At 50.9% G+C, this 25,050-nt stretch overlaps 1 protein-coding gene across 3 annotated transcripts in view; it reads right to left on the bottom strand.

Annotated features, from left to right (window-relative positions):
• Positions 1–16,483, bottom strand: part of Adora1 (adenosine A1 receptor) — a 41,908-nt gene extending 25,425 nt beyond the window's left edge. The window contains exons 1-2 of one of the 3 annotated variants that reach the window (XM_045141709.1): positions 16,294–16,423; positions 15,075–15,472 (exon numbers count right to left, since the gene is read on the bottom strand). In XM_045141709.1, the coding sequence (XP_044997644.1) occupies positions 15,075–15,415 (341 nt within the window). In that variant the 5' untranslated portion in view covers positions 15,416–15,472; positions 16,294–16,423. Of the gene's footprint in view, positions 1–15,074; positions 15,863–16,293 lie in introns of those variants that run through there. The other 2 variants (XM_045141711.1, XM_004670715.3) reach the window with 2 other exon arrangements.
• Between the last annotated feature and the right edge of the window lie 8,567 nt (positions 16,484–25,050).

A 25,050-nucleotide genomic window follows, 5' to 3' on the forward strand; every position in this document is an offset into this window, starting at 1 on the left:
ATACGGTGGCTCTATTTATAGTTTTCTGAGGAGCTTCCATACTTGCTCTCCATAGTAGCTGGACTCATTTACATTCCGGTGGATAAGGGATCCCTTTCGTCCATATCCTCGCCAGCATCTGTTATTGCTTGTTTTCGTAATCAGTACCATTCTGACTAGAATGAGAAAGAATCTCAATGTAGTGTTAATTTTCATGTTTCTGATGGTCAGTGATTAGTATTTTTTTACATTATTCACTATGGAACCAGCATAGGCATCTGTCAACAGAGGAATGGATAAAGAAAACATGGCATGTCAGGCTGGAGAGATGGCTTAGCTGTTAAGACATTTGCTTGTGAAGTCTAAGGACCCAGGTTCAATTCTCCAGGACCCACGTTAGCCAGATGCACAAGGTGGTGCACGCATCTGGAGTTCGTTTGCAGTGGCTGGAGGCCCTGGTGCACCCATTCTGTCTCTCTCCCCTGTCTCTAATGAATAAATAAAAATAAAAATGAAGTTTTAAATGCTTTAAAAAAGAAAACAAGGTATGTACACACAGTGGAATTGTTTACAGCCATAAAGAAGAATGAAATTATACTTCTTGCAGGAAAATGAATGCAACTAGACATAATCATATTAAGTGAATTAAGTCAGTCTCAGAAAGGCAAATATTTGTGGGTCCTAGTTTTTATATGGATGCATAAAGATATATATCTATATCTATCTATCTATCTATCTATCTATCTATCTATCTATCTATCTATACAGATTGCATGAAAATAGAAGTGAAAACAGTCTAGGGGAGCAGAGGGGTCTAAGGACAGGGGTAAGAGACAAAAAGGGAGGGAAGAAGGTAGGAGATAGGCTCAAAGTACATTATACACTTGCATGAAATGGCCTTATATAGCCCAGTTTAATAAAATTTTAAAAATTAAAAAGTAATCCCACTGAAAGTCACAGAAAAAGTTGTGGCTGGCTGAGGGACAAGGGACGTAAGCACAGGACACAGGAAGGAAGGGTGGCACTGAGCACTCAGAGGGCTGGGGAACGACCGGGGCCCCTGCACTGCTGTGAGTCAGGCTGCTCAGGCCTCTTGCCAGTATGCCAGCTCGGCACCTGTCAGCCTCCACTAGATCATGGGTCTGTGCCCTTGGGGATTGGTGTCATCACAAAACACCCAATGACTAGATCACATGGATGATGTTTCTACAACAGGGAAGGCCATGGGGAGTGGGTGGGTGCAAATGGATTCTCATCTGGAGCCTGGAGACTGATGAACTGAAGAGCAGAGTGGACACAGATGTGAACAGACAGAATTGACTGAGAGGTCTGGAAGCCTAGGATATGATTCTTTGACATATAAAACTAAACAGCCATAACTCCTACAGAGTGAGAGAGAGAGATCACAAGGGCCGGTGGTGGTGAGGCCTTATGCCTTCACACCCCTTGCTCCCAGGCTGCCATCAATCCCTGGGGCCCACATAACTACTCTGCATGCTATTTGCAGGCTGTCGCCAGGTGGCTCTATCACAGCCCATCATGTGGGGGTGGCTACTGTGGATCCTCTGCTAAGGGCAGGACACCACTGGCAGGTGTCTGCTGAGCACAGTGAGTCTTCAAACGCACTTCATGATTTCCTGGCCAAACGCAAATTACAGAGCTCCCAGGGGAACCCTTGCTTCAGTGTCCCTAGAGGCTAGCACCCCACAGGAGCTACACAGGACATGGTCCTGGATGGGATGGGTAAAGGAAAGGTTATTCATAGCTTCCCCCACCCCACACACACACACTCAAGTAGAAGATGCCAACACCCTGGGCTTCATACAGACAGATAGCACTGGGACGGGGTGAGACATGAGCTGAGAGCCAGAGTTCTCATCCTCCAGCTTGCCAGAAAAGTCTAGGGAAGGGAAGGGTCCCTTCACCTCTCTGCCACCGCCCCTCCTCCAAACTCTCAGGAATGTTGTTCTAAGTAACCCTTCATTCCCCTCGGTCTCTGTGCTGTGCAGGTGATCACTAGCTACCCTCTGGCTGTAGCCCACCCTGGCTGATCACTCCACACTAAACCTTCCTTCCTACTTTCCTATAGATGAGCATTCTTTCCTGTGTCACCCACACATGAATTAAACCACCTCCTAAGTGCCAGTCAGGAATTTTCCATGAGCAGGACATTGGGACAGAACAATACCCAGACCTCTGGTGCACACAACTTCTCTTGACACTGAGCCCAGGGTGGGTCACGGCAGTCACTGACATCAAGTGTTTGATGAAAAGCAGCTCTGGCCAGGCATGGTGATGCACGTCTTGGGAGGCCAAGGTAGGAGGATTGCTGTGAGTTCGAGGCCAGCCTGAGACTACATAGTAAATTCCAGGTCAGCCTGGACTAGGCTGAGACCCTACATTGAACCCCACTCAAAAAATAAATAAATAAATAAATAAATAAAGAAAGAAAGAAAGAAAGAAAGAAAGAAAGAAAGAAAGAAAGAAAAGCAAGCTCTGGTCAGATATATTGGCTCATACCTGTAATCCTATTGATTACATGGAAGAGTGAGGCAGAAGGATCAGGAGTTCAACACCAGTCTCAACTATATAGAAAGTTTGAGGCTAGCAGAAGCTAAGTGATACTTGTCTCAAAAAGAAAAAAAAAAAAAATTAAAGCTGGAGAGATGGCTTAGCAGTTAAGGCACATGCCTGTGAAACCTAAGGACCCAGGTTTGATTCTCCAGGTCCCACATAAGCCAGATGCACAAGATGGCGCATGCATCTGGAGTTCGTTTGCAGTGGCTGGGGGCCCTGGTGCACCCATTCTCCCTCCCACCCCCCACCACATCTCAAATAAAAATAAATTAAAAGGGCTGGAGAGATGGCTTAGAGGTTAAGGCATTTGTCTACAAAGCCAAAGGACCTTGGTTCGATTCTCCAGGTCCCACATAAGCCAGATGCACAAGAGGGTGCATGCCTCTGGAGTCTGTTTGCAGTGGCTGGAGGTCCTAGTGTGCCCATTCTCTCTTTCTCTCTCTCTCTCTCTCAAATAAATAAATAAACAAAATTTTTTAATTAATTAAATTTTTTTAATTGGAACTAAAAATGAAGAAAACAGAAAGCAGAAGAGAAAAGCACTAGATGATTTAATAAGAATAACAATTCCTCTTGTTAAGTGCCTACTATGCACTGGCCCCTTTAACAGGCATTATCTCTGTGCCTCACAGCAGCAATGCACATGGTGGCGCATGAGTCTGGAGTTCGTTTGCAGTGGCTGGAGGCCCTGGCGCGCCCATTCTCTCTCTCCCTCTTTCTCTCTGTCTGTAATAAATAAATAATTTTTTTTAAAAAAGTAAAAACAGAAGAAAGCATGCCTGTAATCTCAGTACCTAGAAGGTAGAAACAAGAGGATTAAAAGTTCAAAGTGGTCCTCAATACATAGTGAGTCAAGGCTGGCATACATACACTCTGTCTCAAGAAAAGAGGGAGGAAGGAAGGAATAAGAGAAAGAATATAGAAGGGAAAAGAGAAAAGGAAAGAAAAGAACAAAGCTGTGAAAGGAAAGAGAAAAGGAAAGAAAAAAAGACAAAAAAAAAGGAAAAGGAAAGAAAAGAAAATCTGGGTAGAGCTTTCTTAAACAGCCCTTCCTTGAACCATCCCCAGGAGTCCAGGAGCATAGCTGGCAAGCTCCTGGATCCTGCCTGCAGTGGCTTAGGTGAGTGGCAGAGCCCAGCTCCGCTGGGATACAAAAGAGCCCAGAAGCAGCTCTCACCCTACTGCTCTGGTCCCCCAGGGTTAAAGAGCTAAAGATGGGAACCAGCAACCTTTGGGAACGGCAGCCCTCACGCCCGTGTTCCCAAGTGCCCTACAAAGCCCAGTTGGTTCCACGAGACAAAACAGGTTGTTAAGTGTGGAAAGGCTGCTACAGCGGGCCATGTGGTCCGGACCTGGAATGCTCCAGTGGCAGCCTTGGGACTCCTCCACCCACTTGCTCTGCTGCTGGCCTCCCTTGGGCTGGAGTTGGCAACTGAACTTCCTGCTTATTGACTGGCCATTCTCTGCCACATTAGCTGTCGCTGCACCACTCAGCCTGCTGGAGCGGCTGTGAAAGGACCCTGGTTATTGGGCCAACATCTACTGTGCAAAGGGTTAATGCAACCCACAGTGAAAACCACCCAGGGGCAGTCCAGCAATGCGGGAGGGAAGTGAGGTAACCCCCCCGCCCCGGAGGTTACTGAGAATGGACCCAGGCTTAGAGCAGGGGGTGGAGGGTCTAAGTATCCCAGAAGCCACGAGATGAATTCTCAATGGAGCCTGCCAAAAGGCAGAAACCCCCAACAGTGCGGTCTCCTGGAGCCCGAAGCCACGTGGCCTTACTGCTTTTGTCCCTGGCTGAGGAAGCCAACAGCCTCCCGAGGGGTGCGGTGGGAAGAGAACAGATGCAGCAGCTGGAGGTACCCAGGAAGTTGCTGCAAGTTGAAGAGGCCATTTACCTGAGCAGAAGCAAGCAGGGACACCCCCACTTGAGTCCCTCGACAACGATACAAACCCTCCCTCCCACCCCGCCCAGGCTTCTTTCTGAACCCCGGCGACAGGACCACTACCCCCAGGGACTTAGACCAAATAGCCACACATCAAAGAGTGACATTTGAGTCCTTCTAATGGGTTTCTAGTTTGTTCTAACCCCAACGTACCTGCAGTCTTTGCAGTTCCGTCTGTTACCGGGGCTTCCTCTACTGTCTGGGCACCCCAGCCCTGTCCTAACCAGCCTCTAGAGTCTCCAGTCGCCACAGCCTGCTCAGTCCACACATCAGCCAAACTAACCTGGCTGCATAATTGTACCGATTGAGGCTTTTCCCACCTTCAACTACCCTTGCATATGCAAGTAAACCATTTTGGTGGTGACAGATGACCCTTTTATATCGCTGCATTTGATTTGCCAATATCTGCCCTTTTACAGTGTAATTTGAATTACGTCGTTCCCTGCTTAAACCACTTCAAAGAATCTTTAGAATACAATCCAAGCTCTTGACCATGACCCAACTTCTGACCATAAGATCCCAATTGTATTATGAACCTGGGACTTCTGAGCCGCTGAGAAGGAATTATCTCTCTGTCTCTTCCTCGCCTGTGCCTGTGTGATTGAACGTGGCTGGCGACACGCACAGCTGCGTTGCTGAGGATCATGCTAGGCTGGTGTCCACGAGCTACCAGTGGATCCTTCACGCTAGCCTTAGGTGGGCTGAGGTAAGAGTTGATAAAGTGCATTCATTGCAAGCATGGGGACTTGAGTTCAATGGCCCAGAGCTCAAGTTAAAAAAAAAAAAAAAAAGCCAGTGCATCCTTTTATCCTTTTTCCCAACTTCTCAATGCTCACTCCTAGGTCTTCTTCCTTACCTATACTTCCTTACTTGGAGAATCCCATTTAGTCTTGAGGATTTAAACCCCACCTACATACCAGTGGCTTTTACATGCAGATTCTCAGCCCAGGCCTCCATCCAGAATACCACCCATGTCTAACCAAGAGCTGGCTCAACGCTCTAGGGGGTGGAGATTTGTTAGACATCCCACACTCGGTGTGTCTTCTTCACCAGAACTCCTCTATTGCTTCCAAAGACCACAGCGCCTGCAGCTTTGCCCATTTTGAAGGATGCCCACTCCATGCTCCAGTTGCTTCAGATGAGAAGTGGTCATCAAAAGTACAGCTCAGGGGCTGGAGAGGTGGCTTAGTGGTTAAGCACTTGCCTGTGAAGCCAAAGGACCCCGGTTCGAGGCTCAATTCTCCAGGACCCACGTTAGCCAGATGCACAAGGGGGCACATGTGTCTGGAGTTTGTTTGCAGTGGCTGGAAGCCCTGGAACGCCCATTCTCTCTCTCTCTCTGCATCTTTCTCTCTCTATCTCTATCACTTTCAAATAAATAAATAAAAATGAATAAAAGTACAGCTCAATTTCCACATCCAATCCATATGCAAATCCATTGGTTCTTTCTCCAAAATATACCCAGAACTTCAGCAGATCATGGTAATATATGCAGTGGAATTGAACTGCATCCATGACCCACAGCTGCAGAAGCTACACACAGCAGGGTATATATTGCTTGCTTGCATTCATAAAATTGTAAGAACAAGTGGGCTTTACTCCCACCTTCTCATGAGGAGTTTGCTGTACTTTCTCCTCTTTCCTTTTCTTAATCTAATAGAGTCTCTCTAAACCTTTAAAAAAAAAAAAAAAACCAAGAACAAGCACAATCAATCCAGGGGACAAAATCAGAACAGTGCTATCTGTCGGAGAGTACTGACTGGGAGAAGCACAGGGACTCATCTAGGATGCCGAGAATGCTCTGAAAGATTGATCTGGATGGTGGCTATTGAGGCATATACATATCGCAAAAAATGCATTGAGCTAATATACCTAAGACATATATAACTTGACTTTAGGAAATTCCTACTTTGATTAAAAGGAAATGAAAAGGTGCGATGCGATTTAAGAGTGCACACCAGACTGGAGAGATGGCTTAGCAGTTAAGGCACTTGCTGGAGAAGCCCAAGGACCCATGTTCTACTCTCCAGATCCCACATATGCCAGACACACAAAGGTGAGACAAGCACGAGGTCACACACGCCCACTAGGTGGTGCAAGCATCTGGAGTTCAATTGCAATGGCAGAGGTCCTGGTGTGCCAATTCTCTCTCTCGTTCTCAAAAAAAAACAAGAATGCACATTCAAAATAAACCACTTGTCACCGCCACCTCTACTGCGGGGCCTCCTCCATCCTTCTCACTGGAGTTGCTGTGGTAGCTCCTGACTTGCACCCCTGGCCCTACAGCACAGGAGCCTCAGACATCTGGTCACATCCCTTCTCTGCTCTGAGGCCTGCAATGGCTTCCCGTGTCCCTCAGAATAGAAGCCCATGTCTTTCCAGAAGCCTTCAAGCCATTGTGAGCCTGAAGCTCATCCCCACCCCGCCTGCAATGCACAGGCCTCCAAACCCTTCAGAGTACATTGCTCCCACAGGTGTATTCTCCTAGTATCTATGTAGCTTATCCCCTCACCTCCAAGGCTTTGCCTAAGGGCATCTTCTCAAGGACCACCCTATTGAAAGTTAACCCTTTCTCCCCAGCTCCACATGGTGGTCCCAATCCCATTTACCCTGACATTTCAACAGCACACATCGCTTCCTTCCCACACTCTGCGTAACGGAAGCCCCGTGTTGATGGTTTGGCATCTGCCCTCCATCGCATGAGAAAGCAGGATCCACGAGGCTCTCCGTTTTGTTAGTGACTGTATCCCAAATTTCTGCAGCATCAATGAGTATTTGTGGAATGGAGAGATGAGTGAATGAATGCATGCACGAAAGAATCTATTTACATTATGGTCCAAGCCCGGTGACCAGTTGCCCTTCTTTCTTAAAACGCAAACGAGTTCTGGGAGCAGGCAGCGGGAGCACAGTCCCGAAGGGACACATGACTTGGGCTGAGGACAGTGAGTGTAGAGCAAGGTCCACCTGGCCAGCCCAAGTTCTGCAACTGGTTGGGCACCTGTCTCCTGTCATCCCTGCTCCTACAACAGCAGACTGGGACTGTCGCCAGGGTAGGGGTTTAGTCTGTAGAAATCTACAATCTCAACAGTGGCTAAGAGTTTTCTGGCAGAGGAAAGAATCAGGCCACACATTTTTCTATCTCATATACATACATACACACACACATACACACACATATACATACATACATACATACATACATACATATATATATATCATATATATAATATTTCTATATCTTCCCCATTTTGCCCAGCAAAATGCCTGGCATCTTCCCTCAACCTCACATTTCTGCAATCCTGCTAGGTAAAGACTTCCAGGCCAGATAAGGCGCCCCAATCTCTCCTTTGGGATCAAGGGAGTCCTCTTCCTGCCGGCTACAGCTCCTTGCCCACCTTCAAGCCAGTATCTCCAAAAGACCCTGAACGCCGAAGCCCCCGAGCCTGCTTGCCCTTCCTCTCCCACTCCTGCCAGGGCTCCCCAGCCTGTCCTACAGCATCCGGCAGCCCCTTCGGACCTTGCTCAAGTTAAAGGAGTGATGCACACAGGCCCCAAAGCCATGGGTGTCGCCTCCTCCTTCCACTCTGCTCTGCCCCTTGCATCAGTGCCCTCCTGACCAAGTGTGTCAAGCAAGAAGGACCACAGTCCAAGTCCTGTGCTCAGAAGTCTGTGATCCTCAGTCTCTGCTCTAACCAGGCCTCAGGGAACAGAGCACAGGCAACAAGAACTAGTCCCCGGTCCTGGGCAGCCCTGTCCACTCTAGCCCAGAAGGGCAAATGGAGTGAGGAATGCCAAATGCCCCCTAGGGAGTTGCAGTGTGGGTGAACTGGGGAAGGGATAGGGAGGACAGAACAAACGGTTGGGAAATAATGAGCTTCATAAGAAAACCCTTCCACCAGAGGCTGTGCTACTTACCAGGAGGCCTGGCCCAGGGATCAAGACCTTGGGTCTGCTCTGGCCCTGGTAGCAATGTGACTGAATGAAGTGGTTTTTGTAATAATAAGAAAACCAGCCGGGCGTGGTGGCGCACGCCTTTAATCCCAGCACTCGGGAGGCATAGGTAGGAGGAATGCCATGAGTTTGAGGGCCAGCCTGAGAGTATAGAGTGAATTCCAGGTCAGCCTGAGCTAGAGTGAGACCCTACCTTGAAAAAAAAAAAATGAAAGAAAGATAGAGAGAGAAAGAAAATAACAATCCAAGTAGCCACCAATGTAAGAATGAATAAATAAAATGTGATATCCAAATGCTCACTTACTCTAAAATACGCCTGGGGTATACCTACTCCATGCTAGAAAGGGGATGCATGTGTATGTAAGTAGAATGGTTCTGGGCCTGAAAGAGAAGTCTTAAAAAGAAAATTAAAATAGAAAATTCTCTGGGCCCAGAGTAACACAGTAAGAGGGGAACCTGCAAACTGAGCCCCTAACACAAGAGGGTGGTCTGAGAGGGAGGAAGGGAGGAACAGTTTCCCCAGAGGAAAGGCTATTTTAGCTGAGATCTAAAAAAGGAGTAATAATACAAGCCAATACTATGTCATCATAAAAATCCTTACAAAATAATTTAAGTGGCATGTGGAAAATTTGTAATATAATACCGACTATTCAGTTTTTATTCAAAATGGGATTTAAAACCACCCATAGATAGATACTCGCCATATGCAAAAATAATGTAGATATATATATATATATATATATACGCACACACACATGTGTGTGGAAATTTTTCTGGAACACCAACATGCTAACAGTAGTTCTCTGTAGGTGGCAGAAGTGCTGGTGATTTTATCATCTCGATTCCTCCCCACATTTCTCACAATCACCATACTGCTTTGGTGCTCTGAGATAGACATGTAACGTCGAAGCGCAGCCCAAGATCCTGAGTAAAAGGGCTTATCCAGGGCTGGAGAGATGGCTTGGCAGTTAAGGCGCTTGCTTGCAAAACCAAAGGACCTAGGTTCAATTCCCCAGAACCCATGTAAGCCAGATCACAAGGTGACACATGCACCTGGAGCTCATTTGCAGTGGCTAAAGGCCCTGGCGTACTCATTCTCTATCTGCCCGTCACTCTCTCATAAATAAATAAAAACAACCCGGGCGTGGTGGCCATGCCTTTAATCCCAGCACTCAGGAGGCAGAGGTAAGAGGATAGCCGTGAGTTCGAGGCCACCCTGAACTGCAGAGTGAATTCCAGGTCAGCCTGGGCCAGAGTGAGAACCTATTTCAAAAAACCAAAATGAATAAATAAATAAATAAATAAAAGATATAAAAATATAGAAAGAGCTTCTCCACAGGGCATCTTGGCCACTCTTCTGCTCCCACACAGCTGACCCTTGAGAGAGAGTTCCTGGAAGCCATTCCAGTGGAAGAAGGGGTGCCTTCACGCCTGAAATGAACCCAGACACCTCTGCAATGGAAGCCCATGCGTCCTGGTTCAGCTGCCACTTTAATCACAAACCCCCTCATAGCCCACCACTGATTTGCTGACCAAACCTACGGGGGCTGGGGGGGGGGGACTGCGTTGTTTCTTCTCTGATCTGAGGAGAGGGGTTCGGTGACCGCGGTGACAGCGGAGCTCCCAGCCCAGTGACGTAAGCAAGCCCCGCCCTGCCCGGGCCTTGGTTTCCTCGCCAGGGCTTTCTCATCGCTCTTCCACCTCACGCACTCTAGCCTATGACTAACATATCCTTAGAGCATCTGGTGACACCTTACCTCTTCTGGGAGCAGATGGAGACTGAGAGCAGCTAGTTAAGACCTAGAGGCTACAGATAGATACCTGCTGGGGTGTGGTGGCATACCAGACACTTTAGTTGTCAAAAAAAAAAAAGGACCAGGCTGGCCAGCATGACCGTGCTAAATCAGTACCTAAAAGCAAGCACTTTCAATCTAGCAGATTTCTTTTTTCCTGCTCAAGCTCAGCCAAGCACACTCAGCCTTCCCCACTCCCTGCCGCGTGCAACCCAGTCGGGCAGGCCTCCAGCAGAGGACAGGGCAGGACTGCCAGGGAGTCAACTGCCCATTGGAGTGAAGGTGGGAGGGGGAGGTGCTGAGTGTGAGCCGAGCGGAGCACACAGGCCACCAGCAAAGGACAGCGAGAATGAAGCTGGAGCTGACAGCTCTAGGGGAACTCAGGCCTGCCTCCTACGGCTCCTTGGGCCCGGGCAAGCACACTGGGCTTTCAGGTTGAAGGCATCTGGTAGATGGTCCTAGATTCAAACCCATCTCTGTATCTGACAAGTGGATTGTCTGGGCAAATTACTAAACCTTTCCCACATCAGACCTCAATATATCTGAAGAATTATCTTTAGAATGAGGACAACAGTATACTCTCCACTACTGAGAGGCTATGAACTTTCAATGAGATAAAGTATAGGAAAAAAAAAAAGCATGTCTGCCACATGATCAATCAGTAGGAGCCGAAAAACAACACAAAACCCTCCTAGGATTCCAAGACAGCATTGGCAAGAAGCAGAAGACGGAAGAACCAGAGCGAAAGCCAAAAGGAACCTAGATGACCTTGAATCTTACCCTTGTTTGTGGCACAGGGAAGGCTCAGAAAGGCCCAATAACTTTTCAAGGTTTCACAGTTACCTGGACACAGTAAGGGCCAAATCAGGTCTGCCTAACCCTGGAACATTTGCCACCCCTTTATTTCATTCCGACCCATCAGGCCACGGGCAGCCCTTGCTAAGGTATCCTTCCCATACAAGAGGAGTCCCCTGGAGTAGGCACCAAGTTGCCTCAGATGCCATCAGGAAAGTTTTGAGGGCTGGAGAGCTGGCTTAGCAGTTAAGGCACTTGCCTGTGAAGCCTAAGGACCCATGTTCAACTCTCAAGATCCCATGAAAGCCTGACGCACAAAGGTGAGGCAAGCATGAGGTTGCACATGCCCACCAGGTGGCACAGGCATCTGGAGTTCAGTTGCAGGGCCTGAGGCCCTAGTGTGCCAATTCTCTCTCTCTCTGTCTCTCTCTCTTTCAAATAAAAAGAAAAAAAAAATTTTAAAGATAGTTTGGGGGCAGTTAGGGCATTTGCCTGCAAAGCCAAAGGATCCTGATTTGACTCTCCAGGACCCACGTAAGCCAGATACAGAAGGTGGCACATGCATCTGAAGTTCATTTGCAGTGGCTGGAGGCCCTGGTGTGCCCATTCTCTCTCTCTCTCTCTCTCTCTCTCTCTCTCTCTCTCTCTCTCTCTCCCTCCCTCCCTCCCTCCCTCTTTCTCTCTCTCAAAAACATAAATAAATTAAAATATATATATATATATTTTTTAATTTTATTTATTTATTTTTATTTATTTATTTATTTATTTATTTATTTATTTATTTGAGAGCGACAGACACAGAGAGAAAGACAGATAGAGGGAGAGAGAGAGAATGGGCGCACCAGGGCTTCCAGCCTCTGCAAACGAACTCCAGACGCGTGTGCCCCCTTGTGCATCTGGCTAACGTGGGACCTGGGGAACCGAGCCTCGAACCGGGGTCCTTACGCTTCACAGGCAAGCGCTTAACCGCTAAGCCATCTCTCCAGCCCAAAATATACATATTTTTTAAAGACAGTTTTGCATGAGGAAGCAGAGGTATAAATAATGAGGAGACTGGGACTAGGAGCAAGGGGAACAGCATGTAACTCATCAGGTACGTTGGGGGTGGTTACTGTGCAAATAACATAAAGACTACATGTAATGACCACAGGTTATTTATGTTCAACTTCGGGGGGTGGAATTTGTAAGTAGATTAAATTATATGATGTGAATCTCTTTTTTCTCCTTTAGCTTTCTGCCAAGTGGAAGGAAATAAATCTGTGGTTGGCTGACCAACCCCATCCTTGTTCCATAAAGCCCAGATACTCCTGTATCCTGATGCAAAGACATGCTTCACCAATGCTTGATGGTGTTAACTCTCTGGGTCCAGGGGCCACGTTGACCTTCGGCTAGAAGGAAGGGCAGGGCAGGGAGCTAGGTGCCAGGGGTTCACAGGCCTGGCATCCCACTGACACTAGCTGCCCAGAGGCAAGCAGAACATTCTGCCCCTCCTGCAGGGCACTTGAGCAGGGGGAGGCTAAAACCTGTAGTGGCCAACACTTTGGCCAGGAGCTCTTCTGAGAAGCTAGTCCCCTAACTTGGGAGAAAGGCTCTTGGGGCTTAGAAGGGACCACGCTGAGTAGGCAGAATCAGCTGTAGGCAGGGCCCTGAAGGAGAATGAAGGTCTAGTCTGTGGTAGGAAGGATAAGTCTGCTTGACACCCCACTCCCACCCCAATGCTGGAGACTCAATCATTTCAACCAACATTTATTGGGTGTTAGGGACTAGACATTGGAGCTGGGCATTCTAGGCAAGTCACACAAGATGCTGTCACTGCCTGGGTCACTGCCTTTGTGGCAACAGAAGCCCACCAAGAGGAAAAAAAATCACACATATATATATGTGTGACATATATATATATATTACTGAACATAACATACTCTGACACCTCCTTGGAATGTGTTGCGCTTGAGTGTGTGTGTGTGTGTGTGTGTGTGTGTGTGTGTGTCACTACATAAAAGCATGACTGTTTGGGTCAGGGAGACAACACTGACCTGTCCAGCCCCACTCTGGGCCATATATTAATAATGACAATAACCCTCCCATTTACAGCCTGCGTATGATATGTCAGGCATAATACTAAGTGCTCTACATTCCTCCAGGAACCCCAGGCAGTTGCACTATTATTAATGTCCCCTTTTGTCGATGAAGAAATTAAAGTTTAAAGAGGATAAGTAGGTGACTTTCCCAAGGTGACAGCCGGCCATGTGTAACAGACACTCAAGCCCAGGGCTGCATTAGACCCTACTTGAACCCTCACCTTTGGGAGACAGCTCCACAGGGCCCCTCACCTCCCACCCTTCGGACGCAACAGCAGTTGCCTCCTGGAAGAAATGGCTCTGCAATTCGTACCAGCACACCCAACTCCATTCCCATGCCCAGGGGATGAGGAAGGAGGGCACATTCTAGAGTCTGTAACCTCTATTGCTTCCGGACAGGGTCTTTGGCTCGCCTTGGCTCTGAGGCCAAATTTCTCGAGCAGCCTTCCTCCATCTGCCCATCTGCGTGCGTTCCTAATGCAGCCACAGTACTGTAACAGTCAGGTCAGCCCATTTAATGGGTTGAGACCAGCTTGATCTGAGCAGGCCGGCAACAACCCAGGGCTAATGGCAGCATGAAAGGCCCTCGGAACCTGAAGCCTATGTATGTGGCTTCTGGGCTGCATTCCTCTCTCGCCTGAGCAGCAGCCTGCATGCCACCTTCCCTGAGAAACTTGATGGCTGTGAGGGAGGCTGAGGGTGGGAGCCAGAGACCAACATCAGGAAGCTTGGGCACAGCACGGGGAGTCGGGAAGGAGGACTCCGTTGAAGGAAGCTATCCCCCCCTGCCCCAGACCTCAAGAAAGCTTCCAGGCCTGTAGACCTTCCTCCAGCCCCTACTCCACCTCCCTGGCCCAGCATGGCAAAAACAGGGAAAGAACGACATCAAAAAAGACTGAGAAAAGTTAAACATGCATAAATGTGACCAACGGGAGAACCCCGAGCGCCTAGTCCTGACCAGGCAAGCTGCCAAGTGAAACTAGAGGCCCATGTCCCAGATAATGGGAGCCAGGAAACTGCACAGAATGGCAGGTGCTGGAGATGGCCAAAGTTTCCCACCAGAAAATGAATCCACTGGAGTGACAAGAACGCAGAGACGCAAGCACCCTCCCAGGAGTGTCCCAGCACGGCCAGTTCCTGGCAGCGTGCCTAGGCACCCTCTGGTGCTTGGTGGCCCCAGCACTGCCTGGTGCCAAGATTATGGCCTGGGGCAAGGAGCCCCGAGGTAGATGGACCCCTCACAGCTGAGGACCGCCATCCACAGGCCTCCCATCCTGAGCTGTCTGGAAGAGGCAAAAGTACTGGTGCTGTGGCCTGCAGACAGAGGTTTGTAATAACAAGAACTGGAGGGGGCAGGAGTGGGCATTCCTCCTGCTGCCTGCAACAGAGGTCCCCTCAGTGTGAGCTGGAAGGAGGCAGTGAGCCTGCTCGGCTAAGCAGGGCAGCGCTAGAGGGTGGAGCTGGCTGGCATAGAGATGCCCACAAGTGAACTAAAGAGCGTCTCCAGAAAACCAGCCTGGTCTGGTTGGAGAAGCAGTGGTACCCCTGGGCCTGGAAGGCTACCCTCAGCACGTCCTCAGGCCTGCCTTACATCTCTGCCCTCCCCCTTCCTTGGGGCTGGTGGAGCTCAGCGCATCCCACCCAGCACTCCCTGCCATCCTGTCTCAGCGGCCCCTCCAAGTGTCCCACCTCCACCCCAGGCCCAACAGGCAGCCTCAAGTTCCCTGGCTGCAGCAGTTGCTGGGCTGGAGTACTGGACACTGTCGAGTTCCCATTCCTCCAGCCTTCTAGTCCCCCTTCTGGCCTGGCACGGTGGTGAAGTGGGGGGGGGGGGGAGCATGGCTAGTCAGTACCTGGCTAACTGGAAGCCTTATGCACTTTTATCCTTTCTAGCTGGCCCTCAAGCTGCCCGGCATGGGTGAGGCAAGGAGTACTTTGGGCTGCTGTGGACTCACCGGAGGGGGATCTTGACACGGAGGTAGCGGTCCACTGCAATTGCCAGCAGGGCCAGGATGGAGCTCTGGGTGAGGATGAGGACGGGACAGGCCACCATGAGGCAGGTATAGAAGTACGTCTGTGGCCCGACGTTGATAAGGATGGCCAGGGGGATGACCAGGGCCCCCACCGCCACATCAGCCACCGCCAGCGACACGATGAAGTAGAACGTAGCATCTCTCAGCGCCTGGTTCACTTTCACAGCCCAAATCACCAGCACGTTCCCGGGCACAGAGACCAGGGCAATGAGCACCTCGATGCCAATGTAGGCGGCCTGGAAGGCCGAGATGTAGGGCGGCATGGTGGGCACCAACTAGGCACATCAGCAGACAGGCACCGTGGGGCACAAGGCCAGCACCTGTAGTGAGGAGGCCTGGGATGGCGAGGCCAGCCTGGGAGGAGAGGGGTGCCCAGGTAGCCCAGACTACCCCCACTTGGCACATCCAGCGCCTGCCCAGGCTGGCTGGACCTCACCCGGCCCTCTCTCAGCCTAACCTCTATCTCGTCCCCTTATCATCCCCAGCGGTTCCGTTCGGCAACTTAAAAATAGCAGCGGCCACTCCACCGCTGGCTTTTGTACCAGGTGGAGGCAGCTCCCAGCACACTCGGTCCCCAAGCTGGGCTCTGCCCAACGGCGTCCGCAGAGCTGGAGACGGGGAGACCACCGTTCTGCCTGAAGGCCAACTGGAGGGTCCCAAGAGGAGGTGCCCAAAGTTCCTGGCACGCGGTGCCGCCCAGCCTCCCGGGGCCGCGCCGCGCAGGGCTGGGCTCCGGCACCTCCGCGCGCGCGGCGGCGGCGGCGGCTCATGGTCCTGCAGGCTCCCGCCGCAGCGCTCCCAGCCCAGCCTTTCCGGCAATCACATGGTGTGACTGAGGCTCGGCCCCGGACGCTTTTAAAGAGGTAGCACCGCGGATTCGCACCTGGGACTGGCTGGCAGGCGTGAGCCCGGGGTTGGCGGGGGAACGGGGGTGTTTAAGACCAGGCGGGGCCGCGAGCTCTGGTTCCCTAGCCTGCGCGCACACCTGCCCTTGCGCCCACCCACCCGAGACCATGCCGGCGCCGGACAAGACTGCTCCGGCTGTCCTCGGACCCCCGTGCCCACCACCCTTCCCAACGGGACCTGCCAGGCTCACCATCCACTCCTCCGGTGCACACTGCCGGGGCGCCAATACACTTACCCGAGGTCACACGGAAGCCGGCAGAGCTCCGGGCGGACCGAGCGGTCTAGCCAAATGCCCCAACACCTTGACGCCTTGGGCAGCTGCTCGCCCCGTGGGATGCCAGGGGCACCCAGGGCTGGTCTGTGAGGTTCGTTGCAAGGGTGGCCCGCCGACACGGCACTTGGGCGCCGGCGCCTCCGTCGCCCCCGGCGCGGGGAGCTGAGTGACAATCGGGAGGGGATGGGGCGGGGGCGGCGGCGGTGGCACGGCGGGCCCCTCCCTCCTCGCCCTCCATCTCCTCCCCCGCCCCCCTCCTCTAAACAAAGGAAGTGATTCTGTGTGAGAAAAGCTGGGAAAACGTGAGCTTCTCGAAAGGTCTGATGTGTGAATCCAGCCGCGGGACTGTACGGCGGGGCCGCCTCCCGCGTCCCCTCCCTGCCTTCCCCATGCGCCATGCCGGTACCCAGGGCCCTGACCACCTGCCAGACCCGGGGTGTTCCCCTCTCTGCCCTCCCCACAGCCACTGCCGGGGAGCCCCGCGCCCTCCGCACCCCAGAGCCCGCTCCGCAGGAGACCCGTCCGGGCAAATCCCGGGGAACGCACGCCCTCCCAGCGCACTGCGCCCCGCGCGCGGGGGGCCCGAGCCCTGGACCCCTTCCTGGGGCATCTTCCAGAATGCCTTTCCATTCTTCAGACGAGAACGCCGAGGCGCAGGGAAGTCATCCAGCTCCCCAAGATCATCCGCGGCCGCGTCACCCCTCTGCGCCCCATGTCTCTCCTCCCCCACCTCTCTCTTCCCAGCTCTGCACCTACAACATGAGGGATCTAGTCCACTGCCCTTCTTTTCCAGGTGAAGAGGCAGGCTCAGCAATGACAGGCACTTCCGGAATCTCAGGACTGCGATGTCCTGACTCCCCTCTACCCCAGCGCTCCCCTCACCACCTGCTGCAGTTTCAGTGGAGGCAACCCGTTGGTACTAATGCCCACCATGGGCAAAGCCTCACTCGCAGAGATCCCACCACACACCCGACAAATCCTTGTCTGTGGGTGTTGGGGAAAGGCCTGCAGGGTGCCTCTAGCTGCTGTCACCTCAGGCTGGGAAGACCCCAGGGCCACACAGGCCCCTCGCTGTATCTCAGGATGCGGGGAGAGAGAGAGAGGAAGAAGAGCCACCACCTCTGCTGCGGGCTCCCAGCGCGGAACCTGCGGCTGCCAGCTGAGGGCTGAGCGGGGAGGAGGGCACCTTAGCCTCCCTCAGAGGAGGAAGCCCGGTTTGGGGAAAGAGCTTCCACCTCTGTGCTCGCAGGGACCAGGAATCTGCACCTCAGGTGACAGAATCGCAGTCCTTCCCTAGAGGCTACCTTGGGAAACCAAGGAGGACCGAGTGCCCTCCTGCCTTCCCCTCCACTTTCCTGTGAATTCCTAACCACTGCCTGCACCATGCCACCATAAGGCGTCTGTGACATCCCTGGCTCTCAGCCCTTTTCTTGGCTCGAGTCCCTGAAGGCTCAAGGCTTCTCTCAAGTAATTAAATTTTTGAGAGCTCACTAAGCAGCCTAGGCTGGCCTTGAACTCTCAATTGTCTTAGCTCTGCCTCCCTAATTCTGAAATGAGACACAGTACACACTGGACTGGGCAAAGCTCCACCCTCTCTCCCTTCCAGGAACCTCAGGCCTGTGGCCTGCCAAACAGGCATTCTATCACTAAGCTACAACTCCGACGTTCTCTTAACTTTTGATTAGCTTCTCCAAGCAGGAGATAACTGGAATCACTTCTCTAACCCTTATCAGCACCTTCAGCTCTAGAGGGTACCCAAGCCCTCCCTGCTCCACTCAGTGCCACCCCCATTCTTACTGTGGGTGGTTGCTGTGTAGTAAACACATTTGCGTGATACCTGTGGGTAGTTTGTGTACTCCTCAGTTCTGGGCAAAATAAGCAAGACCCTCCTATTCCTTTCTCCTCTCCCTCCTCCTACCCTCACCTCTTCCCAAGCTCGGCCCTGTGCACGGGGGCGGAGTACTAGACGAGACTGAGAACAAAAGTGACAGGGCAGGGTTCCACCCAAAGGGCAGTTCTGGGAAGAGTACACTGTCTCCTGGAGTCCCTGCATGGGGGGGGGGGGATAAGGGCTGAACACAGCTGGGGGGGGGCAGAACTTTCAGCTGGGTAGCAAGAGCGCTTGACAGAGCACTGGGAGGGCCTTCGGATGAGGGACTTTCCCTCTCTTGGTCTCAGTTTACCCACCAGCCAGCAATGTCTACTATTCTTTCCAGCCCAGGAGTTGACAAATCCATTCCAAAGTGGGAGAGGCAGGCTGTGGGACTGTGAGGCGGAAACTGAGGAACTGGATCTGGATCTTTGCATCTGGACACCTTCCAAACCTTGGCTTTCTCCTGGGGCAGATGCCAGGGTCATGGCAGAGGCTTGAGGGGGAGGAAAACAGTTCGAGGAAGACAATGTGGGAGGATGCAGGCAGAAGGGATGGAGCCAACGTGGCTGGGATGGACACTAAGCCAAAAACTGGATGGCTTTTACGCGTGTCCGGCTCCAGGACTATATGACCCTCCCCACACCAGAATCCATCTGTGTAACCCACGGCCCCCCACACGCTGTCGTGCCCCCAGCTGAGCCCTGGCTTCCCAGTCGTATGATGGCTTGGAGAGGAATACCACCGCCTAGGAAGACATAAGAGCAGGCTGAAGGAGATTGTCTGGAACTGATATTTTATCCAAAAGGCAAGCAGATAGCACCAGACAATAGGGGAGGAGGGGACGAAGGAGAGTCCAGAGTTCAAAAGTGTAAAATTTGCTCCATGCACCCAGTGGCACTCATGGTGGGACCAAATCCCACACATATTATGCTTGAGTGTCCTAAGGGTGTCCAGGTTAAAGGGGTTTTTGTTATTTATTTATTTATTTATTTATTTTTAAGAAAGAGAGCGAGCGATGCAGAGAGAGAGAATGGATGCTCCAGAGTCTCCAGCAGCTGCAGACGAACTCCAGATGCATGCACCACCTTGTGCATCTGGTTTGCATGGGTCCTGGGGAGTCAAACCTGGGTCTTTTGGCTTTCCAGGCAAGCGCCTTAACCACTAAACCATCTCTCCTGCCCTAAAGCATTTTTAATTAAATTAAATTATTTATTTGAGAGAGAGACAAAGAAGCAGATATAGAGAATGGGCGTGCGAGGGCCTCCAGCCACTGCAAATGAACTCCAGACGCTTGCGCCCCCTTGTGCATCTGGCTTACATGGGCTCTGAGGAATCAAACCTGGGTCCTTAGGCTTTGAAGGCAAGTGCCTTAACTGCTAAGCCATCCCTTCAGCACAGGATAAAGTTTTTATTAATCATGTGACTCTGTGGCAAGATGATGCTATGGTAAATGAAAAGGCTCTCGGGGCTGGTCCTCACCCCATTTCTTCCCTTCTCTTGGTCCTGTTTCTTTCTTTGCTTTTTTTGTTTGTTTGTTTGTCTGCTTGCTTGTTTGTTTTTCAAGGTAGGGTCTCACTCTAGCCCAGGCCGACCTGGAATTCACTATGTAGTCTCATGCTGGCTGCGGACTCTGGGCGATCCTTCTACCTCTGCTCCCCGAGTGCTGGGATTAAAGGCGTGCGCCACCACGCCCGGCTGGTCCTGTTTCTTTCTTTCCAAGGTTCTTGCCCCAGATTTCTCTGCTGGCCCCTCACACCTACATCTCCACCGTGGGGCAGGTGAGAGGGGGAGGGGCAGGAGTAGAAGTGCTGACTGAGGGAAGGGGCAGCTCTGCTCAGCATCCTGTATCTCTCCTTCCTGGAGCACTCCCCATTGTACTAGACTCCCCAGAAGCCCCCACACCCCTGGGGACATACGGAAGGAGGGCAAGGACAGCTGTCAAGGCTCAGTTCGGATCTCTTGGAGGACTCTGGGGAGTGAAAGAGGTTGTAAAATTCTCCTCTGAAGCCGGATGTGGTGTTAGACACCTGTTTCCTCATTTAGGAAACTGAGGCAGGTGATTCTGGAATTGGAGACCAGCCTGCACTGCATAGTGAGTTCCTGGCCATGTTGAGTTACATAGTGAGACCTGAGCTCAAAAACAAACACCAACTTTCTCTGGGGCTAGGAGTATAGCTTAGTGGTAGTGCTGGCCTGGCATGCATGAAGTTCTGGGTGCCATCCTTCACACCACAAAAAATAAAAAATAATTAAAAAGGATAGAGTTGGGAAGGAGAGAGAGAAACAAAACAAAACAAACAAGATTTTCCTCAGTTCTTTTTTAACAGGCAGGAGAATGAATATTCTGGTCCCTATCATGTCTCACTTTTTTTTTTCCAGATAGGGTTTCACTCTAGCTCAGGCTGACCTGGAATTCACTATATAGTCTCAGGGTGGCCTCGAACTCATGGCAATCCTCCTACCTCTGCCTCCTGAGTGCTGGGATTAAAGGTGTGCACCACCGCGCCTGGCCCTTATCTCACATTTTCCACACCATTGTTCTGGGCAGCTTTATGCACAAAGAGACGACAGCATCAGGTAAGAACAGGCAGTTAGGGCCAAAAGACTTCTGGCTGACAGAGAAGCCAGGGGTCCTTCTCCCAGTGAGCCTGGCACTATCCCTCTGTGTCTGGCAATGACTTCCTTGAAGCTCCCTCCTTCTCTTTTCCCTCCCCCACGCTCTCAAGGTCTCCTCTCCCTCTCTGTCCTTTCAAGCTGCCTTCTCCCAGGTCAGGGACCTTGTACTAGACCTACAGAAAACAGCAGGACATCACTTACTGTGGGAAGGTGAGGAGGAGTGAGCCATTTAATCTTGGACCTTCCAGACAGCACAAACTGTTCCTAAATCCTGAAGCAAGAGTGCTGAAGACCTTTGGCCCTCTAATCTGGTGACCTGGGCACACCAAGGTCACCTTGGGGCTTGGAGGAAGAGCCCTAAGGCCTCAGATAAAGGGAAAGAGATTCAGGGCTTGGCTCCTAGGGAACTCCCCTGCTTTAGGTAAATCACTGATTTATTTTACATATCAGTTTTTGGTAGGGCTTTGTTTGAACATAGATTCTATTAGCTATGTGGCTTTAAAAAAGAAAAGCAGTTGGTTCATTGGTTAGGTGGGCTTCCTGGCTCAAGCATGAGGGCCTACGGGGGGGTGGGGGGCTGAAACTGCCCAAGTTCTTATCTCCAGAACTCACATAAACTGCTGGGCATGAAACCCCAGTCCCCAAAAGTCTCACCAAGGCTCATGAAAAGTAGCAAGCTCGGGTATCAGTAAAAGACAACAGCTCTAACAAGATCAGTGAGGGGAGCAATGGGCCGGGATCCCCAATGTCCTGATCTGACCACTGCAGGCCAGTGCCCCCCAACACCCACTGCAGGTCAGCCAATAGGGTACCACAAGAGCACCACACATACTGCACCCTGCACCGCACACACATACACACACACACACACACACACACACACACGCACACAACAGTTGGAATCTGAGCTTTAACACAGCCTTTCCATGGACAAATCAGAGAAGTGAAAGCAGAAAGGGAATAAACTCATCCATGAGTCAGAACAGAGCCAAGGCCAGGGGAGGGGCCAGGAGGTGAACCCAGCTCTGGACCCTATTCGGCCGACGCCTCCAGAATTGAATGCCTTAAAATTCAGAACTCGGTTCAGAGAGGGTCCTTGGCTTCCTACATGCTTCCCATCTCACAGGGGAGGAAGACAGTCTGCCAAGGCACCCTGTGGAAGCTGGGACCTGCAGTGACAGTGCAATAAAGACCCCGCACAGCAACACAGCAGTTGGGGCTTATGAAGACACCTCCATAGACAGCATCAACGGCATACTCGCCACACACCTGGGAGGTAACAAAGCCAGGGCTGTTGGCCACCAATGGTAGACAAGCCAAGGCTTTAAGGAGAGCTACAAGCAAGGCTGAGACTGGAAACTGGGTCATGGAGGCCAGTCCCAGAGCTTTTAATGAGGAGGCTGTGTGACAGTCAGAAGCAGCCAAGATCTTCTTTAAGACGAATCCCAGCAGCCCACCATTCATTCATTCATTTACTGGATGGTATTGTATGAGGACCACTGTGAAGATGACACTTTCTTTGGGTTCAAAGCCCAGGGGCTGGAAGTAAGCCTTATCAGGAGGTGTGTTCCAGGTACCACAGGCTAGGCAGAGAGTTTGCTGCACTGGCACAGGGTAGAAGGTTTCAGAGAAAGTCGAGCCAGGGCTCAGAGGGCAAGGTACTCTGGTGTTTGTGCAGAAGGGCAGCCTGCACAGCTATTGGGAAAGACCGTTGTGGGGAGATGGACAGCCTGAGTGAGGGAGGGCATGAACTATCTGCTATATTTTGGGTAAGATCAGGACAGGGCACATTCTCTGAGTGCAGTTCTGTTTTCCAGGAAAAAGGAATAACAGCACTATTTAACTTATTTGGAAGTGGTTTTTAGTATGTAAATCACTGGCTCCTCATCATGGTCTATTCCACTGGAATTTGAAAGCCCTTGAGTATTTTGAGCAGGGTTCACAAAAATCTAGAAGATGCTAGCTTTCACTTAGTCAAATTTTTAAAAATTATTTAGTTACTTGAGAGAGAGAGAGAAAGAGGCAGATAGAGAGAATAGGCTGCACATGGACCTCCTGTCACTGCAATCTAACTCCAGACACATGCACCATGTTGTGCATCTGGCTTTATCAGGGTACTGGGAATCAAACCCAGGCCATCAGGATTTGCATGCAAGCACCTTTAACTGCTGAGCTATCTCTCCAGCCCAATCTTTATTTATTTTCGCTTTTGTGTTGTTGGAGATTGAATCCAATCTGCCACTGAGTTTCATCCCCAGCCCAAGATGCTAATTTAGAAAGGCTATCCCACAATACTTTACAGAGGGCTTGGGGGAGGGTAGATGGAGTCAGGAGACTTGTCAGAAGATAGACAGCTGGACTTCTGGGCTCAACACCAGCCAGAGAAGGACAAGAAGAAAAAGATGGATCCAGGAGAACCTCTCATGTCTAATGAAGGAGAAGCTGGCAACAGAGATGGGGGCGGGGGGCAGGATGGACAACGCACTCCCAAACAGGTCAATGGGCCGAGTCCTTGAGAGGGGTTCAGAGGGCTTCTGAAAAGGTCAAGGGTAGATGAAACCTAGAACTGGGTCATCTCTGTCCAGCTGGGAGGGACAAAATCACTCCAGGAGGGCTGGAGAGATGGCTTACTGGTTAAGGTGCATGCCTGTAAAGCCTAAGGATCCAGATTTGACCTCCAGGTCCCACATAAGCTAGATGCACATGGTGGCACATGCATCTGGAGTTCATTTGCAGTGTCTGGAGGCCCTAGCACATCCATTTTCTCTCTCTCTCTTTCTCTGTCTCTCTCTGTCTGTCTCTAATAAATAAATAAAAATAAATTAAAAAAAAAACACTCCAGGGGCTGGAGAGGTGGCTTGGTGGTTAAGCACTTGCTATGAAGCCTAAGGACCCTGGTTCAAGGCTTGATTCCCCAGGACCCACATAAGCCAGATGCACAAGGTGGCGCATGCATCTGGAGTTCATTTGCAGTGGCTGCAGGCCCTGGTGCGCTCTCTCTCTCTCTCTCTCCATATGTGTGTGTGTGTGTGTGTGTGTGTGTGTGTGTGTGCCTCTTTCTCTATTGCTCTCAAATAAAAAAAAAAAAATCACTCCAGGAAAGGATGCAGTAGAGAAGTCACAAGGAAGCTGGGCTCCCGGACCAGAAGGGAGAGCTACCTGGGGCAGGAGGTGGTGGTGTTTCAGGCAGAAGGGGCTCTGAGTACTCTGAGAGGGATTTGGTGATAAGAGGCAAGTGGAGAGCTGAAAGAGTCTCCATGGGAGGGGAATGAATGCCTCTCATGGGTTAATGCTGCAGCAGATAGTTAAAGGTGGAAGTTGTGAGTGCAAACTAGTTTTTGAAGGAGCTTGGCAAGGAAGAGAACAAAAGATGGATGGTTAGCTGGAGGAGAAGGGGGTGTCAAAAAGAGGTTGGTTTTAGATAGGGAAGATCTGAGCATGCTCACAGCCTGAGGGAAGGAGGCAGTAGCAAAAAGAGATGAATCAGAGGGAAAGAGGCTGAGAACAGACCTGACATCCCCACCACCTCCACTACCACACCCCCACCAAGGATCTAGGTAATTACTGAGGTAGCTGGACCCAGAGTTCTGCACGCTCACAGTCCTGGAAGTCTGTAGCTCTACCGGATTCTCTAAAGACCTTTTCTTCGACTGAGTGCTACAGAGAGGCTCCAGGCCTCTGTCGGAACCTCATCTCTACTGACACACAGCCAATAGTTTGCATGCCTTGTTGCACATCAAATAAAAACTGGGCCTTTGGACTTGAGGGTTGGTTTAGCAGTTAAGGTGCTTGCCTACAAAGCCAAAGGACCCAGGTTTGATTCCCCTACATAAGCCAGATGCACAAGGTGACAAGGTGGCGCATGTGTTTGGAGTTCGTTTGCAGTGGCTGGAGGTCCTGAGTTCCTGGCGTGCCCATTCTCTCTCGCTTGCTCACTCCCTCCCTCCCTCCTTCTCTCTCTCAAGTAAATAAATAAATATATATATACACACACACACACACACACACACACACACATATATATATATATTTTGGTTTTTTTTGAGGTATGGTCTCACTCTAGGTCAGGCTGACCTGGAATTCACTATGTAGTCTCAGGGTAGCCTTGAACTCATGGCAATCCTTCTACCTCTGCCTCCAGAGTGCTGGGATTAAAGGCGTGCGCCACTACGTCTGGCTTAAATTATTTTAAATAAAAATTGGGCCTTGACCAGCACCAGCTTCTTCTC

The sequence above is a fragment of the Jaculus jaculus genome, chromosome 1 (assembly GCF_020740685.1).
Source record: "Jaculus jaculus isolate mJacJac1 chromosome 1, mJacJac1.mat.Y.cur, whole genome shotgun sequence".
NCBI classification, from domain to species: domain Eukaryota; kingdom Metazoa; phylum Chordata; class Mammalia; order Rodentia; family Dipodidae; genus Jaculus; species Jaculus jaculus.